The sequence below is a fragment of the Capra hircus genome, chromosome 7, assembly GCF_001704415.2.
Source record: "Capra hircus breed San Clemente chromosome 7, ASM170441v1, whole genome shotgun sequence".
Taxonomy (NCBI): Eukaryota; Metazoa; Chordata; class Mammalia; order Artiodactyla; family Bovidae; genus Capra; species Capra hircus.
Window position 1 is genome coordinate 107,560,403 of NC_030814.1, and position 20,335 is coordinate 107,580,737.

At 41.4% G+C, this 20,335-nt stretch overlaps 1 protein-coding gene and 1 non-coding gene across 3 annotated transcripts in view; both read right to left on the reverse strand.

The window, feature by feature from the left end:
• RNF130 (ring finger protein 130) overlaps nt 1-20,335 on the reverse strand; it is a 139,523-nt gene that overhangs the window by 70,598 nt on the left and 48,590 nt on the right. For both annotated transcript variants that reach the window (XM_018051614.1, XM_018051615.1), the window contains one exon: nt 4,429-4,679. In XM_018051614.1, coding sequence (XP_017907103.1) covers nt 4,429-4,679 — 251 coding nt within the window. The remainder of the gene's footprint in view (nt 1-4,428; nt 4,680-20,335) is intronic.
• On the reverse strand, nt 5,917-6,022 carry MIR340 (microRNA 340). Its single transcript, NR_129711.1, has one exon. It is a non-coding gene; the product is annotated as a microRNA 340 (primary transcript).

The window sequence follows — 20,335 nt, forward strand, 5'->3', positions numbered from 1 at the left end:
TTAGTCTTCTGCATTGAAAGGGATGTTTCAGTTAAACCCCCTCTGATAACTCTCTGGCTTGCCTAACAGGTTCCCCTGGACCTCTTACAGCTTGTGAATTGCTAACAGCCCCCCAACCGCGAGAAGCACAAAGCTTAAAGCATCTTAAAGATACAGAGCCTTTTCTAAAGAGCTAAAAATCATTTTGGTGATGAGTTTTCACTGTTGACTCAATGATTGCCGCTAGGCCTCCATATTCTTTATCTTTTAGGCACCTGGGAGGATGTTAATCAATGTAAACAGGATATGGAAAAAGATATATAGTAGTTTTGATGTTAACAACACTAGACTTTTGAGTTAATTACTTTTCTTTTGTTATAAACCACTGTACTCCTTTTACTTGTTATAAATTGCTGTATCTTTGCTATGTAAGAATGTAACTTTATTTAGTGCTTTCTGAGAGTGGCACCAGACTTTGGGAAGAACAACACAAATAAGTCTTCTGGTTGACATACCCTTATCAGAAAAAAGGCTGTAAAATGTTAATTGGCCCTTCTGGCCGGAAGATGATGTAAATCACCTAAGACTTGTATGCAGAGAGAAAAGCCTCGTTTTGATAAGAGTCTGGGCTGCTAATGCTGCATAATTTTGTATTACCCATTGATATCTATGTATAACCAAAAAGGTATAAAAGGCCTTTCTAGACAATAGAGGCCGGGCCAGTCGCTGGACTGGTTTCCCCCGTGTCTCCTCTTTACTCTATTTTCAGGCTGAATTCCCATCTGGGGCGTGGAGGCTCGCCATGCCTACTTACTTGCCCCAGCTTCTAAGATCCACAAGAGGGGGAGCCCAAGGTGGGGAACCCCCCGCTAATCAGGAGGATGCCGGCGGCCTAACGTAGATGGTGTAAGCTCCTTGTCTGAAACTTTATTGGCTTTCCATGTAAACCAAGTTATCACCAGGGCTGGACCCCGGCAGATCCCTGTGATAACAGGACTGTATCTGGACTGTGACGGCAGTCACCTGAAATTGCAAAGAGCCACACACATACCAGCACAAGTTTAACTGGAAAAATCTGACTATTAGTGGATTGTATCAACATCAATATCCTGGTTGTGATATTTACTATAGTTAGGGAAGATTTCACATCTAGGGGTAAATGGGCGAAGGGTATTTGGGATCTCTCTGCATTATTTCTTATAAATGTATGTGAAATTACAAATATCTCAAAATGAAAAATTAATAAATGTAAGGGCCTGGGAGGTATTTCCGACAAAAACACAAGATAACCTGAACCTAATCATGAAGGAACAGACATCAGACAAGCTCAAATCCAGAACAACTGGATTATAATCTTCAATAATGTCAATGTCATGAACAGGTTAAAAGAGGCATGACAACTGAATACAACAAACAATCTGACTGGACCATCCAGGGTTTTCTTTCCTATAAAGGTCATTATTAAGACAAGTTTACAAAGCTTAGAACAGGTATATAGATCAGACAATTATATTAATGTTAATTTCATTATCTTGATAATCATATTGTGGCTATATAAGAAAATGTTCTTGCTTTTGGAAAATATACAATGAAGTATTAAGTGTAAAAGGACATCTTATCCCAAATTTACTCTCAAATAGTTCTTAAAAAAGCATATATAGATGGGACAACAATGGATACAGTGACAGACTTTATTTTCTTGTGCTCCAAAATCACTGCAGATGGTGACTGCAGCCATGAAATTAAGACACTTACTTGCTCCTTGGAAGAAAAGCTATCACCAACCTTAACAGCATGTTAAAAAGCAGAGACATCACTTTACGAACAAAGGTCCATCTAGTCAAAGCTACGGTTTTTCCAGTAGTCATGTATGGATATTAGAATTGGACCATGAAGAAAGCTGAGTGCCGAAGAATTGATGCTTTTGAACTGTGGTGTTGCAGAAGACTCTTGAGAGTCCCTTGGACTACAAGGAGATCCAACTAGTCCATCCTAAAGGAGATCAGTCCTGAATATTCATTGAAAGGACTGATGCTGAAGCTGAAGCTCCAATACTTTCACCACCTGATGTGAAGAACTGACTCACTGGAAAAGATCCTAATGCTGGGGAAGATTGAAGGCAGGAGGAGAAGGGGATGATAGAGGATGAGATGGTTGGATGGCATCACTGACTCGAGGGACACAAGTTTGAGTAAGCTCTGGGAGTTGGTGATGGACAGGGAAGCCTGGCATGCTTCAGTCAATGGGGTCGCAAAAAGTTGGACACGACTGAGCAAGTGAACCGAACTGAACTGATACATGAAGAAAAGGAAACAAGGTAAAACGTTTACAGCTGGAGAATTAGCGCAAGAAAATACTTTATACTATTTTTACAACTTTCTGTAGGCCTGAAATCACAAATAATAAAAATTATCATGATAAAAATTTCAAAGACGTAGGATGCTGCACAGAGCCTGTCACACAAATGTTCAATAAATTATACTTCTCAGATGTTTTATATATACTTTCAGATGCAGAAACAAGTTGAGAAGCTATGTAAACTGTGCAAGAGGGACTGTGGCAAATTGGTAGTAAGGTCAGGATTTGAACTCCATACCAAAGTCTATGCTTCTTTTCATTAGAATGAGGAAGGATGAAAAATTTACACACCCCCACCTTGCACCATCCCCTACAGGGATTTACAGGTGCTCTGTTTGAATAGAGAATTGTTATATAAAAAAATTTTTTTATTTTAAAATTTTAATTGGAAGCTAATTACTTTATAATATTGTGGTGGTTTTTTGCCATACATTGACATGAATCTGCCATGGGTTTACATGCGTTCCCCATCCTGAACCCCACCTCCTGCCTCCCTCCCCATCCCATCCCTCTGGGTCCTCCCAGTGCACCAGCCCTGAGCACCCTCTCTCATGCATCAAACCTGGACTGGTTATCGTTTTCACCTATCATAATATACATGTTTCAATGCTATTTTCTCAAATCATCCTACCCTCGCCTTCTCCCACAGAGTCCAAAAGTCTGTTCTTTACATCTGTGTCTCTTTACATCTGCTGTCCTGCATACAGGGTCATCATTGCCATCTTTCTAAATTCCATATATATGTGTTAATATACTGTACTGGTGTTTTTCTTTCTGATAGGCTCCAGTTTCATCCACCCCATTAAACTGACTTAAATGCACTATTTTTAATAGCCGAGTAATATTCCATTGTGTACATGTCCCATATAGGTACATGGGCTCAACAGTTGTGACACACGGGCACAGCATGTGAAATCTTCCTGGACATGCTGTGCCCATGCATCCCAACTAATGAGCCCATGTATCTGTAGCCCACGTACCTAGAGCCTGTGCTCTTCAACGAGAGAAGCCACTCCAATGAGAAGTCCATGCACCGCAACTAGAGAGTAGCCCCAGCTCACCCCAACTAAGGGAAGCCCGTGTGCAGTAACAAAGACCCAAGGCAACCAAAAATAATGAAAAAAACTGGCTTCAAACCATGCTCCACACTATTTACTTCTTCAGTTCAGTTCAGTTCAGTCACTCAGTTGTGTCCGACTCTCTGCGACCCCATGAGCTGCAGCAGGCCAGCCCTCCCCGTCCATCACCAACTGCCAGAGCCTACCCAAACTCATGTCCATTGAGTCGGTGATGCCATCTGGCCATCTCATCCTCTGTCATCCCCTTCTCCTGCTGCCCTCAATCTTTCCCAGCATCAGGGTTTTTCAAATGAGTCAGCTCTTTGCATCAGGTGGCCAAAGTATTTACTTCTTAGCTCCTTAGGAATACCTAGGACTGGGACCTAGCATCTCACACCTGCTCCAGGGCACACATTCTGTATGCAGCACATCAAGCAGACTATTAATAAGTAACAAAGTGACAGAAAACCATCTGCGAGTCCTTTGCGACAGGGCAGTGCACTGTTTTCCCTGTGCCCTTATTCATCTTAACACTGAGTACTTAGGCTGTGCTGGTCAACGTGATTTCCAGGCTGACTAGAGAGACACATCTCTTCTATTGGTCCTTTTTGACCTCATCAATGCCCGTGGCTAAGCTTAAACAGGACAGATAATTCACATGGGAAAAAAAATTCACATGGAACAGAAGTATATATAGTGAAAAGTCTCCCTCTTTCATCCTTCCAACTGCCCTGCTACTGAAAACGAATGTTACCAGCTTAAAAATGCAACTTTGCAATCTTTTTTCAAATTACTAGAATTAGGTATATCACACTCTAATATTAAGCTAACCATTCACTGGGAATATTCCAAGTGATCACTATAAACGTAATAATTTCTCCATTTAGGTTTTTCAAATATCCTTAAAACACTTATATAGATATGTTTTTGACCATTTTTTAATGAAAAGATGTTCATATTGTGTATGATTACAACAGATGTTTATGAATTACGGCCAGTAAGCATTAATCACTATAGAGTACTGGTAGCTCACCTGGTTCCTGTCCCGGGCATTTGTATACCTGATCTTCTGAATGAAGTAGAATATAAGCCAGGCTGAAGAAATAATCATCAAAACAATAAAGGATATTGACACGAAGACTAGAGAACCACGGCTGAAGTTCTTTGGCGGCATTCGAGTTCCAACAGCTATTGTCATTTGTACAGAGATGTTTTTCTCCAGATAACTCAATATATCTTTACCCCTCAATTCTGTAATCATGACAGCAATAATATCTCCAGTGCCTGTAATGTAAAATAAATATATATACTCAAGTGACATTTAAAATTTACAGAATATCAAATATATAAAAATGTTACTTAGAAAAACTACTGCAATTTTTGCTAATGGCAAGGTTCTGCAGATTCACATGAAATGAAGTTGTAATTGGGCATGCTGGCACCAAGTGGGAAAAGAAATTTGATGTGCACTACTTAAGATTTAAACAAACACACTTAAAGCATAAAATGACTGTACTGGTAAAAGCCGTATTAATTTGTCTTACAGCTGTATTCGAAAGACAGACCATTAAATCAGCCAAATGTAACAAGAGACAGTGCACAACACTGTATTATCCAGCAGCCATGCTCAGCTGCTCCGTCGTGCCCAGCTCTTCACGACCCTGTGGACTGCAGCCAAGCAGGAAAAGCGCCAGGCTCCTCTGACCACGGGCTTTCCCTAGCAAGAATACTGGCGTGGGCTGCCATTTCCCACTCCACGGAATCTTCCAGACCCAGGGATCGAACCTGCATCTCCTGCATTGGCAGGCAGATTCCTGACCACTGAGCCACCTGGGAATCGTATTACACGGCAATAGAAATGTGACGGAAATCACGGCAGGTTTCACTGTAAAACCTTTCCCATCTTAAATGTGCTTTAGAGAGCCCCAATTCCTTATGAAAAGGAGAAAAACATTGTCATTTATAACACAAAAGTTGGTACTTGCTGGCATTACCTTTTCTTATAAACATTCATGGAGCACCTATTGTGTGTAGAACTAGCACAAGGAAGAGAAAGAAGCAGAAGCTCAGGACATACAGTTTCATCATTTCACTGCCTTAGGACCGAAATTTGGTAACAGTGTCAACAGCAAAATGCCAAATGGTGGTATCTTTAACCAGTAACAGTTGAAACTATCTTAGGTCCTATGTGTACACTGGACTAGGGGAAAGTTCCTCTTTTGTTCACCCCAATTTATATGTTTCATTTATAATATTCAATTGAAAGGACTACCCTTGTACAATGTACAAAGACCATTTACAACTGAAAAGAAATTCAATAAACAGTTTATCAGAATACTGATTAAAATCCCAAAAACAAAAGAAAACTACAAATTAAAGCAACAAGTTAACATCTAATTATCTTTCTGATATAAGAGTTCTGATCAGTAAGTTAGAAAAAAATCTAAAATGACGCTAAACCATTTAAAACTTCCAGTTAGAAACCTTAAGTGATTTTAAAATGCTGTTCAACACGCAATATTCTGTGGTATAAGATACCAGGTATGGCTATAAAGTAACTGAGACGGATCCCACAAACGACACATGACAATCAGTCTCATTGCTTTATAATCACACCAGGTACAAACAGTTTTAGAAATCAATTCTGAGGCTCCCTCTTGAAGACTCAAGCTGGAAAAGGAGCTGGGAAAGCTGCAAAGGTAGCCGAGGGAACTGATCCATGTAATTTCTTTCATTAAAACAACACTACGTGAGCACCACCTAATTTCAATGGAAAGCTGTTTGGGAAAAGAAAGATTTAATTATTTCAACCATCCTTTCAACAATATTTATTGAGTTATATACTATCAGCAAGGCTCCTTAATGTCCACTTCCCAAAGAGAATGGAAATAACATTCTGCTGTGAAATAACAGAAAAGATATATATTGGTGTCTGTCTCTGGTTCCTAGGACAAAGCTCCCAAACGCTTGCAATTTCCTAAGTAACAGCACTAGGAGCACCTTTGGTTCTAATATTAGGTCTCTCACCTCGGTTCCTGACACAGAGTCCCTAAATCCCTGGGAATCCCCTGGATGACGGCAGTGTCTTTTGTTCTAATGAGGTGAACCTTGGTGAGCTCCTGGATAGCAGCAGGATCTTTGGCTGGTCACCAGAAAGACCAAACCGCGATGAGGAGCTTGGACCTTTCAGCCCCATCTCCCAGTCCCTTGGGAAGGAAGAGGGACTAGAAATGTGAAGCCTGCATAAAAACCCAAAGGTATGGGGATCCATGAATGTCCAGGCCAGTGAACACACGGAGGAGGTGGAGAACAGCACGCCAGAGTGCCTCTGCTCACACTCTTTGCCCTGTGTATCTTTTACCCTTTATCTTTATAACAAACCAGTAAATGTTAGGCTTCCCCCAGATTTCTATCAGCCATTCTAACAACTTCAGACAGAAGGAAGGGGTTGAGGGAAACACAGCATATAACTGGTGGGTCAGAAGCACTTGTGACAATCCTGGACTGCCAACTGGCTTCTGGCGTGGCGACAACGCGGCTGGGCTGTCCTGTGGGACTGAGCTCTCCACCTGTGGGATCTGACGCTAACATCAGGCAGATACTGTCAGAATCAAACTGAATTACAGGACACCCAGCTAGAGGTGCTGAAAATCGCTCGGTACAGGGAAAACCCCACAAACATTTCGTGACCAGAAAGAAGTGTCAGAAGTGAAGTTTTCTTTGTGAGTAGTAAAGGAGACACACACAGAGGAGGTTTTTCCTTTACACCTGCTCTTGATTATGTGAAAACTACAACTGCTCTCAAAGGGCAACAAAGAATCTTAAAAGGGACTAGACAGAGGAGCCAAATACTACCATAATGCAGGGGCCTGGAAAGAGCGACACAAAGGACACTGAAACACTGCTGGCCACCAAAGTGAAAAACAGCAGATCATCAGAATACCAGCAAAACTCGGCTCTCAACCACTCGATTTAGCTCGTGAATCCCTTAGAGACTCTGATGGTAGTGTGCTCCCTTCCAGTCTCAGCAGAGGTCCATGACTTCCTCACGCCCCACCCACAAATGAGATCTTGGCTCAAGGATCCTAATTTAAGGTTTGCCTCAGACACTTGACTTTTAAAGACTTGTGAAGCTGTCTTTTAAAGACTTGTAAAGACTTGTGAAGCCAGTTTCTGTTGCGGGGAGAGTATCAGTGCAGGAAAAATGTAAGCTCAGGATAAAATTACGGTTAGATCAAGTAACGACTGATAAGAGCTGGATGAAGCACAAGCTGGAATCAAGATTGCCAGGAGAAATATCAACAACCTCAGATATGCAGATGAAACCACCCTGATGGCAGAAAGGGAAGAGGATGAAGGTGAAAAAGGAGAGTGAAAAAGCTGGTTTAAAACTCAACATTCAAAAAACAAAGATCATGGCATCCGGTCCCATCACTTCATGGCAAATAGATGGGGAAACAATGGAAACAGTGACAGACTTTATTTTCTTGGGCTACAAGATCACTGCAGATGGTGACTCCAGCCATGAAATTAAGATGCTTGCTCCTTGGAACAAAAGCTATGACCAACCTAGACAGCATATTAAAAAGCAGAGATATTACTTTGCTAACAAAGGTCTATCTAGTCAAAGCTATGGTTTTTCCGGTAGTCATGTATGGATGTGAGAATTGGACCATAAAGAAAGCTGAGCACTGAAGAATCGATGCTTTTGAATTGTGCTGCTTGAGAAGACTCTTCAGAGTGCCTTGGACTGCAAGGAGATCCAAGCAATCCATCCTAAAGGAAATCAGTCCTGAATATTCATTGGAAGGACTGATGCTGAGGCTCCAATACTTTGGTCACCTGATGCAAAGAGCCAACTCATCAGAAAAGACCCTGATGCTGGGAAAGACTCACAGCAGGAGGAGAAGAGGGCAACAGAGAACCAGACGTTTGGATGGCATCGTTAACCCAATGGACGTGAGTTGGAGCAAGCTCCGGGAGGTGAAGGACAGGGAAGCCCGGAGGGTGCAGCCCATGGGGTGGCGAAGAATCAGACATGACTGAGCAACTGAACAGCAAAGGACCTAATTTGACTGTAACGATACAAACATTTAACGAAAGATGACAAATATTTGGAACATCAACCACCACTCTCACATTAAAGCCCTTGGCAAACAATGCTAGTAAGTCATGAATATGGCCTCAGAATCCCATTCATTTCAACATGCTCAGTAGCCAGGATTAATTTACCAGAGATACCAATTAAGTAAAAGCCTCGTTGTGATCCCTGCTTTCATCTGTTTTATTGAAAGCTTTCCCCATTATCATTTTTAATGTGAATGTTTCCCCTGCTTGAGTATGGCTACTTTAATAAACAACTCTATTCTTTCAAGAATTTTCAAGCCTACAGAACAGTTTCAATACTATATGAACACTTAAACACGCTTCTTATTTAGATCTGTCAACTAAACATGTCAACTGAAGTGAGGTAACACTTCACCTTTTCTGTATGTTTTTGCTGAACCAACTGACAGTAAGTTGCAAACACCATTACATTTCCTTCTTAAATACTTTACCATGGATATAATTCATTTATCACATTCAAGAAACTGAACTCTGATATGACACTGCTCTGCAATATACAGTCTATATTGAAATATTTCTGCCTGCTTCCAATGAGCCTCACAACTATTTAGCTCAGCCGAGCACTCAGTACCTAGTCTGGTCTTGTGGGCCCTGTGCTTAGCTGTCTCTTGTCGGTCTCCTCTGCTTTAAAGCAGATCCCTCAATGTCACTTTCAGACATTCACAACACTGGCCTTTTTGATGAGTCCAGGCAACATATTTTAAACATGTCCCTCCATCTGGATTTGTCTGATTGTTTTTTCACGATTATATCTCCGAAGTAAATGTTTTTGGCAGGACTGGTACACAGGTGATGCTATGTCCTTCCAGCATGCTACATCGTATGTCAGGTTTTACCTTTATTGGTGAAGGCGAGTTCTACCACTTGGCTAATCTGGTGTCTGCCCGATTTTCTCTACTGTGAACAAATACTTGTCTCTTTTTAGTTACTAAGCAGTCTATAAGGTGATGTTTTCAGAATATCCAGTTCCCCAATAAGTCTTTGTTTAATGTACCCACTAATGCCCACCTGACAACAGCATTTATAAAATGGTGACTTTTCTAATATCGTCTACTTTTTGCAAAGTGGTTCTGTAATCAGTATGATTCTACCTATCTTTTTTTCCTCCTAAATAAACAGAACTTCTGGGTTGGCATCTTTTCTGTAAGAGTCCCTTTTCCCCCAACACCTAGCACTTCTTTGGGAAACAAAAGTATGTGTAAAAATATGTTAATGCTGCTATAATCCTGACTACAAAATCAATCTCAGGGGCCAACAAACGAAGCTAAGCTCCTTTGGGCTCTAAAGTTAAAATCTCTAGGCTCGAATTCCACCATGATACTTATCCTCCCTGAACCTCTATCTCTTCTTTCAAAAAATGGTATTACTTGTAGGCATCATGGCTTAGTAAGTGTATCTACAGTTTACTTAGCTTATCCTATTTACATTATTATTACTCAAGAAAGTAGAGGAAACCAAAAAGTCCCTACCACAAAATTCTGAACTCCTGTTGCTTCTCTTTAACTTCTACAACCATGGGAAACACTCAGAGCTATCTGCTGACCAACACAATCCTCCTGGCTTCCAAGAGGATTGAACTTCAGCCCCGGAAGTGCCTGCAATTGGGAAGTATCAGAAATCACTGAGCTCTTCTCTCAACAGCCTTCGTCACCCTACTCCTGGGAATGAATCTCAGGGCAAGACCAATTCAGCTGGGCAACCGACACTATACAAAGGCAGATACGGAAAGGGGCAAATGAACTATTTGAGGCACTAGGCCCCAAGTGCAGAAAGAGCTTTCACTGCAAGTTTTTCCACATTTGTACTGTAAGCTTACCAGTTTTTTTTTTTTTTTTAAACAGCATCCCTGTGCAAAATCCCATTTAACAGGTTTTCTGCCTTAATAGAGGAACTTGTTTGCTAAGTTCAAATCAGTTGCCAATGTTCTAAGGAATTTTAAAGCTCTTAATTTCCCATATAAAGAGTTCAGTGGAATGTTGCATTCCCCTATTAAGCTTCTTCAAAGACACTTTAGTAACTTCTGGTAGTGACATCAGTTATGCCTAAAGAATTCAATGACTTCTTTATATGTAAAGCAGAACACTGTATATTTTAAGTGAAAGAGATTAAAATTTCTTTAAAGGTCTCTCTTCCAACAACACAAGAGAGGACTTTACACATGGACATCACCAGATGGTCAGTACCAAAAACAGACTAACTATATTATTTGCAGCAGAAGATGGAGAAGCTCTATATGATCAGCAAAAACAAGACTGAGAGCTGACTGTGGCTCACATCATCAGCTCCTTATTGTGAAATTCAGGCTCAAACTGAAGAAAGTAGGGAAAATCACTAGGCCATTCAGATACGACCTAAATCAAATCCCTTATGATTATGTGCGGACAAACAGATTCAAGGGACTAGATCTGTTAAGAGTACCTGAAGAACAATGGACGGAGGTTCATAACATTGCACAGGACGTGATGACCAAAACCATCCCCAAGAAAAAGAAAGGCAAGAAGGCAAACTGGTTTTCTAAGGAGGCCTTACGAAAGCTGAGAAAAGAAGAGAAGCCAAGAGGAAAGGGAAAGATATAGCCATCTGAATGCAGAGTTCAGGAGAACAGCAAGGAGAATTAAGAAAGCTTTCTTAAGTGACCAGTGCAAAGAAATACAGGGAAAAATATACAATGGGAAAGACTAGACATCTCTTTAAGAAAACTGGAGATACCAAGGGAACATTTCATAGAAAGATGGGCACAGTAAAGGACAGAAATGGTATGGACCTAACAGAAGCAGAAGATGTTAAGAAGAGGTGGCAAGAATACACAGGAGAACTGTACAAAAAACCTCTTAATGACCCAGATAACCATAATGGTGTGATCACTCACCTAGAGCCAGACATCCTGGAGTGTGAAGTCAAGTGGGCCTTAGGAAGCATCACTACAAACAAAGCTAATGAAGTGATGGAATCCCAGTTGAGCTATTTCAAATCTTAAAAGATGATGCTGTTAAAAGTGCTGCACTCAATATGCCAGCAATTTGGAAAACTCAGCAGTGACCACAGGAATGGAAAAGATCAGTTTTCATGCCAATCCCAAAGAATGTTCAAATTACCGTATGATTGCATTATGTCACATGCCAGGAAGATTATGCTCAAGATCCTTCAAGCTAGGTTTCAGTGGTATGTGAACTGTGCACTTCCAGATGTACAAACTGGATTTAGAAAAAACAGAGGAACCAGAGATCAAATTGTCAACATACACTGGATCATAGAAAAAGCAGGGGAATTCCTAAAAAACATCTACTTGTGCTTCATTGACTATGCTAAAGCCTTTGACTGTGTGGATCACACCAAACTGAGGAATTTTCTTAAACAGATAGGAATACCAGACCACCTTACCTGACTCAATGGACATGAGTTTGAGCAAACTCAGATAGATAATGAAGGGTAGGGAGGCCTGGCATGCTGCAGTCCATGGGATCACAAAGAGTCGGACACAACTTAGCAACTGAACAACAAATGGTCTAGCTAGAATGGCTGTTGCAGAGGGAACAGGTAGGTGTACGTCACGGGTTTTCTGTGCTGGCCCATCAGTCGCAACGCACCATCAATCACATTGCACATCCTGGCTGAGCCCTGTGTGCTTGTGTCTCCATGAATCTCATGACCCGAGAGATTCGGATTTTTGCACTCATCAAGAAAACCACTCAGCAAGACTCTCCTTCAGATTTGATGGAGAAATCAAAAGCTTTCCAGACAAGCAAAAGTTAAGAAAATTCAGCACCACCAAATCAGCTTTACAACAAATACCAAAGGAACTTCGCTAGGCAGGAAACACAAGGAAAGGACCTGCAGAAAATAAACCCAAAACAATTAAGAAAATGGTGACAGGATTATACATAACAAAAATGACCTTAAATGTAAATGGATTAAATACACCAGCCAAAAGACATAGACTGGGTGGATGAAAACACGTGCATGTATGCACTTTCACTTATGACATCACTATGCTTGACCCTCCCAAATTGTACATGTAACTATTTTATACTGTTAAGTTAATCATGTTCCCATTATGACTTGCAATTGTAATTATCTTTTATTTCTTGTCAGGTTATTGGTTGTGAAAACTGATAAACATCTTTTACTATTGGGATTATGTGACTATTACTCACTCACTACTACTGTATCATGACTGGTCAACACTTAACTGCATCATGCCATTCATTCCCTTCTGGCTTGTAGAGTTTCTATCCCTTCTGTAGGTGATAACCTGATGGGAGTTCCCTTGTATGTTATTTGTCATTTTTCCTTTAATATTTTGTCTTTAATTTTCATCAGTTTGATTACTATGTGTCTCTCTGTGCTCCTCCTCAGGTTTATCCTGCCTGGGACTCTCTGCGCTTCCTGGACTTGGTTAACTATTTCCTTGCCCACGTGTGGGAAGTTTTCAGCTATTATCTCTTCAAATATTTTCTCAGGTCCTTTCTCTCACTCTTGTCCTTCTGGGACCCTATAATGTGAACGTTGGTGTGTTTAATGTTGTCCCAGAGGTCTCTTGGTCAACAGAAAAATAACAGAAATCTATAGCACCAAAACTAGGATCTAATAGAAAGCCTATAATTACTTTTTGAATTCCAGGTGCATCTCAGAACTATCTTGAAATTTTTCGGAAAATACAAATGCTCAAGTATTGATTTTTTTCTCCAAAGCTCCAGATGTGTTTCTAATGAGCAGTCATGTTTAAAACCAACTGAACTATATGATGGTCTTTTATCTAGTTTGTTTCACTTTTTCTATTTCATATTCAGTGCTCCCATTTCATTTAGTTTATGTTCTCCAATTTCTCCATCTCCTCTTTTCTTTGGGATGTTATTTCTCAAGCCTTTACCAAGTGTAGTAGGAAAGCTTTTGTATACATATATATAAATATGTGTAATATATATAGTTAAAAACCTTATGAGTTTTTGCCTAACTAAAAAAATTGACATTTTGATTCCACTTGTTTGACTTAGTATGAATAGAATGTTAGATTTCTAGTTAAAAAATAAGATATGTAACAAGCAACAAAGCTTTATTGTACAGCACAGCGAACTACAGTCAATATCTTGTATTAACCTATGACGGAAAATAATTTCAAAAGTAATACATTACATCTATTTGTATAACTGAATCACTTTGCTGTGCACCTGAAATACTGTAACTCAATTACACTTCAATAAAATATATTTATTAAAAAAAAAGAATTCAAGTGAGGCTGCCATGGAGGAGTGCGTTTGTGAGCCTTGCCCTTGGTGAATTATGTGGATGACTGTAGTGGAACCTTCACTATGGGTATTATCAGCATGGAGTCTTCAGGCTATTAAGGGCTTCTGCAATGGCCCTCCTGCTGGAATTTGGCATCAACTGACAGGCAGTGTCAACGCTGTGAGGATCTGAGCCCCTCAGACTGGAGACATCTTCGTCATGTGGGGGGACATGTTTTCCACCATCAACTATGGTCTGGTGCTGCTGTGGGGCAAGAAAGACCCCTGGAGCTCCCTCATCCCTGGAGCACTGACCAGCACTGTGCCGGCTGCCCACAGTGGTCACTGGCCACAGCTGGCTCAGCAACGATGGGGGTGCGTCCCGTTGGCCCTCATCGAGGGTGCAGGCATCCTCCAAACTCACTACAGGGCCCAGCAGTTCTGCAGTGCACCCCCATTCCTGGAGGAGCTCAGCCAGCTGCCCCCCTGAGTGTACCCTGGCCGCAGGCTACCCCAGCTATCAGCAGTATCATGGAGGAAGTGACCACTTATCATGGGAGCGCCTCTTCTGTTCTCTCCCCAGTTATCTACCTCGAAGGGAGGGCTGGCTCCCAGGTGGCCCTAGGACCCTTCAGAGAGGGCTTCTACTCTGTTCCCTTATCCCAGGTTGGGTGTGGGGTACCCTAGCTGCCCCGATGGGTGGGTCCCTTCTCTATCAGGGCACCACGGTCCCTACTCACATGTAACACAATTCCACCCTAGTCTCTCTACACAGTGCCCTGATGAGCACTTAAAGTCAGTTTTGAAAGGCCTCTATACTTACTCCTTGAGCCCCACACAGGAGCTGTTCTCTAGGACAGGGGACTTGGGAGTCCTCGGATTTGGAGCCGCACAGAGTGGTCTCTAACAAAGGTTTGTGGGATGAATGTGTTGGAGGGGAAATGAAAAAAAAAAAAAGAATTCAAAGGAGAAAAAAATATGCTACATTCTTTCACAAAATGAATGCACTTATGGGTGACAGATTAATATATTATAGATTTCCTGCTGAGATCTGTCACTGTTTTTTCCTAAAACATATACTTGTATTTCATTCCTCTATTCAAAACCTTTCATGTATCCCTGCTGCTGCTGCTACTGCTAAGCTGCTTCAGTCGTGTTCGACTCTGTGCGACCCCATAGATGGCAGCCCACCAGGCTCCCCCGTCCCTGGGATTCTCCAAGCAAGAACACTGGAGTGGGTTGCCATTTCCTTCTCCAATGCATGAAAAGTGAAAAGTGAAAGTGAAGTCGCTCAGTCGTGTCCAACTCTTAGCCACCCCATGGACTGCAGCCCACCAGGCTCCTCCGTCCACGTGATTTTCCAGGCAAGAGTACTGGAGTGGGGTGTCACGTATCCCTAGTGAATAATGAAGTCACTCAGTCGTGTCCAACTCTTTGCAATCTTGTGGACTGTAGGCCACCAGGCTCTTCCATCCATAGGATTTCCCAGGCATGAATACTGAAGTGGGTTGCCATTTCCTTCTCCCGGGGATCTTCCCGACCCAGGGATCAAACCCAGGCCTCCCTCATTGCAGGCAGATCCTTTAACCTCTGAGCCACCAGGGAAGCCCTGCTGTCAACTAAATAAAGTTCAGACTCCATGGCACTCAGGGCAGTGCAGGAGACAAGTGGACCTGAACGCAGCATTGTGTGACGGCTGTTGTTCAGTCGCTAAGTCGTGTCCAGCTCTTTGCACCCTCCCGCACTGCAGCATGCCAGGCTTCCCTGTCCTTCACTATCTCCCGAAGTTTGCTCAAATCATGTCCGTTCGGTGACGTTATTTAACCATCTCGTCATCTGCCGCCCCCGTTCCTTTTGCCTTCAATCTTTCCCAGCAGCAGGGTCTTTTCACATGCGTAGGCTCATGTGATGGTAGACACTTACTGACCACATGAAATCATTTGTCCAAAGTGACTGAAACAGTGGCTCATGATCTAAGTAGTATGCAAGGGTGAAGTGTGGAGGAGGATAGATCTGAGAGAACAGAGGGCCCACAGAACTGAAAGCTTCAACAAACTCCAACTACAGGAGAGAAAGAGAAGAAGCAACAGTCAGAGAGCAGGATGCTGGAGCTGAGACTCAAGAGACATAAAGATTCCAGGAGACCATGAGGCCCAGGTTCCTCATGAGGTCAAAGGAGCTCAGAGAAGAATTTCAGGTTTGGTCGTTCACTCCCCACATGGATACTGAAGCTGGCCAGGATAACGGCAGAGATATGTATGTATGGGTGAGTGAGTGAGGAGGCAGCGCCTCTGAGAAGCGACAGGCAGGGAGGTGAATGACTGATACAAGAGGGACACACGGTGTGGAACGAGAGAATGAAAGGTGAAGTTGTTACTGTGGAAGTGCGCTGGTGTGCAAGCAGCTGTACTGCTTCAAGAAAATGCCAGTACCGTGGATATCCAGCTGATGCCCACAAGGTTCACAACACTGATGAACTTGAAATTGTGCTGAAGTCTGAACCTAAACCGCCTGCCCAAAAGCTGACATACAGGAGAGCTCCATGTATGAGCCACCAAGTGATTTCAGAGTTGCTTGATAATTCCTGATGATTCTCGGCTACAATTTGTCCTCAAAAAGAACAAGGGTCTCCTGAACCCTTGTTCTTTTATTGAGTAGGAAGGTCCTCAAACAAGCAGAGCCAAGGCTCAATGCCCAGTACTCAAACGTCCTTTCTTTTCTTCTTATGCTATCCCCTGCCTGTATGTACTCCTCAGGTAATTTCTGTTCTCACTGAAAAAAGAGGAGCAAAGACCAGACGGAAAAGAAGCCACTTTTGCCCTTGATATAGAGAGGCAGAAATGTAGGAGGGTAATTAGGAGGACAGCACCAGACACCAAGAAAATCATCCAATCTTTTAGTCAGAAGAGTCCTTAGAGATCATCTCCAACATAACACAGGAACCCCCTATAAATTACCTAAAAAGAATTCTACTCATTTACTTTTGGCTGGGCTGGGTCTTCATTGCCGCAGGGGCTTTTGTCTAGTGCGGGAGAGCAGGGGTCGCCCCCGGTTGCGGTGCAGACCTCTCCCTGCAGAGGCTGCTCGTGGCAGAGCACGGGCTCTTGCCTGCGCAGCTTCGGCAGGTGCGGTTCCCGGGCTCTGGAGCACAAGCTCACACTTGGGGTGCATACAGCTGCTCCACGCCACGTGGAACCCTCCTGGACCAGGGGTGGGAGCTGTGCCTCCTGCACTTGCGGCATGTGGACTCTCTACTGCGGAGCCACCAGGGAAGCCCAGTTTTTAGTACAGAAAGGCCCTTTTAATAACCAAATTCTTGACTCCTGAATGCCCATTCGTGGCTCTTGGCTCTCTTCTCTGGAGAAGCATCACTGAGCAAATAAACTGTATTTCACTTATCAATGGTGTAAAATACCATAAACTGCAGAGTGCATCATTACTGTATGTATCATAAAGAAAAAATCCTGTGAAACCATAAGATGCCATCAAATAAAAGAAACACCTCCAAGAATTGATGAAAACTCCTCTTCACTTGGAAGAAGTCAAAGACATCTTCTCTGGGACTCTGCCTCAGTCTTTTCTCCATACTAATTATTCCCAAAGTCCCAAATTATTCATTTTTTAAAAAAGATTTTAAAAAGAATCTAATATTTACAAGTTGGAAATCTAAAAACTTCTTTTCCCCCAAACCACTCGAAAGTAAGCTACTGGCATGATGCCACATCATCCCTAAGCATTCAGTGTGTATTCCATAAACAAACAAACAAAAAAACCACTTATAAATAAATAGTACAATCACCCAAATCAGGAAATTAACACTGATACATTACTGCTGTCTAACCTGAGAGTCCATTCAATTCACTTTCCCAATAATGTCCTTTACAGTGGTCCACGCCAGAGCCACATGTTACATTTAACAGTCTCTCAGGCTTTGCCTGACGCTCACGCCCTTGATGTCTTCATTCTGTAGAATGTACCTCATTCTGGATGTGTCCAGTGTCTCCTTGTGGTGACACTCGGGTCACGCACCTCTGGTAGGAACATCACAGAAGTGATGCTGTGCTCTTTCTGGTGAATACTCCCAGGGGGCACAGTTTGGGTATAACCCATTACTAGTGATGTTCACTTTGATCATTCATAAAAGTGATGTCTTCCAGGCATTTCCAGTGACTCTTTCCCCTAGTAATTGTTAAGTATTCTGTAGGGAGGTATTTTGAGACTAGGTAAGCATTCCATTCCTCATCACACTTTTACTTTATCTTACTTTTTAGATCAGTATGAATTCACTAAGTATGATTTACTTAGTGGTCTAAAACACTATCATTATTAACTTGATGCTAAAATTCCAAATTGTGTTCAATAAAACTTTTTCCATTCTGTTCTTTTTTGGACATTTTTAAATGTCTTTTTCAATTAAGAATGAATATAATACTTCAATACCAAGAGCAGCATGACACTAATGTCTCCCTTCATCTGAATAGTATGCTTACAGGGATACAGGTCAAGCTTTCAATATACTGTTTAGCAGCCATGCTACATTTTAGCATATGCTGAGCTTACATGATTATTGTTGCCAGCTCGCCTCAACTTTAAGTGTTACTTTCTCCACAAAACCTAGTTACTAATTTTTTTGCACCATTTGTGGGCTGACCTAATGAATACTCTTTTCATTGCTATATGTTCCAAGATCCACCTAGTTCTGCGCCATTTTTAAGTTAAGATAACTATATTTATGTTTTCTTATAAGTTTCATTTTTAAGAAATCTTATTTTAGTTGATTTACAATGCTAACATCTGCTGCACTGCAAAGTGACTCAATTATACATATTCCTTTCACATTCTTTTCCATGATGACTTACCACAGGATATTGAATACAGTTCCCCATGCTATATAGGCGGACCCCGTTGTTTATCCGTCCTATATATTAGTTTGCACCTACTAATCCTAAACTCCCCATCTTTCCCTCCTACACATCCCATTGCCCCTTGGCAACCACAAGTCTGTGCTGAGTCTGTTTTATAGATATGTTCATATGTGCCGTATTTTAGACTCCACACGTAAGTGGTAACAGATGGTGTTTCTCTTTCTCTTTCTGACTTAATTTAGTTAGTATGAAAATCTTTAGGTTCATCAATGTTGCTGCAAATGGCACTATTTCATTCTTTTTTATGGCTGAGTAATACTCCACTGTACTGGGTTGGCCAAAGAGTTCCTTTGGTTTTTAAGGAAAAATAAAAGACACGTTTTTCATTTTCACTGAGAACTTTATTGAACAGTGTATTCACTGTTTTGTTCCACTACCTTCTGCTACTTTTCAGGCAACTTCAAAATTTCATTTTCCAAAACTTTTTATCTCTTTGAGCAAAGAACTGTTTCAGGTGCCTTTTATAATCCTCCAGGAAATCGAATTTTTCTTCTATTAAGAGAATTTTGTAAAGACAGAAATAAATGGAAATCTGAAGGTTCAATGTCTGATAATTGCGGACTTTTTAATGATGGCCATTCTGACCCATGCGAGGTGGAACCTCATTATAGTTTTGCTTTGCATTTCTCTAATAATAAGTGATGACCAGCATCTTTTCACTTGCCTACTGGTCACCTGTTATGTCTTCTTTGGAGAACTGTCTGTTTAGGTCTTCTGCCCATCTTTTTATTGGGTTGTTCGCTTTTCTGTTATTGAACTATATGAGCTGTTTGTCTATTTTAAAAAGTAAGCCCTTGTCAGTTGTACCACTTGCAAATATCTTCTCCCAGTCCGTAGGCTGTCTTTTCATTCTGTTTATGGTTTCCTTTGCTGTGCAAGAGCTTGCAAATTTGATTAGGTACAAGTTTTTGATAAAAAAATTTTTTAATGAGTGGCCAAAGAAAAGTTAAGTCCACAGGCATTCTAACCAGGGAAGATTTAAGTTGAGAAAACCTACGATAGCTTTTACACCAAGCACCAGCACTCCAAAGGCCTTACAATATGCTTTTTCTGTTTAAAAACTTCTAAGTCTGAGAGCTCAGTGAACTGAAGAAAATGGATGGTGGTTGGTGTCAGTCAGGTTTCTCACTTTTAGAGTGGAAGTTCACAGGTAAGCAAAGGGAGAAAACCACAAGGATCCATGTAATGTAATGGATTAGCGTCGGAGACCTAAGTATGAACTCATTCTAAGCTTAAAATAGATACAAATGGCTATATATAGGAATATTTAGTTATGTGCATATACAGGTATTAGTATACACATATATATTTCCTTTGTCTGTCAACTGAGAAGGTCCAGAAGCAATAAAACCTTAATAGTAACAAGTACATCTAATACCCGGAGTGTGATTTCTAATATCATTTTTCCAATAAATGGAAACTAGGGTTCCTTGGAGAAATGCTTGATTCTAGGAATGGGAAAGGAAATATATACAAGATGAACCTGGAGCATCTTATCACACCAGAAAAGAAGAAAATGCTCAAAACACAAAACAAACAAAAAACCAACACTCATAGTAATGGAAACATGTCAAAGGACACAAGAGTCAACTGAAAGAGCTCCCAATGGCCAAAGTTGGAATAATGTGAACAAAAAATAAGCCAAGAAATATTGTATTATAAT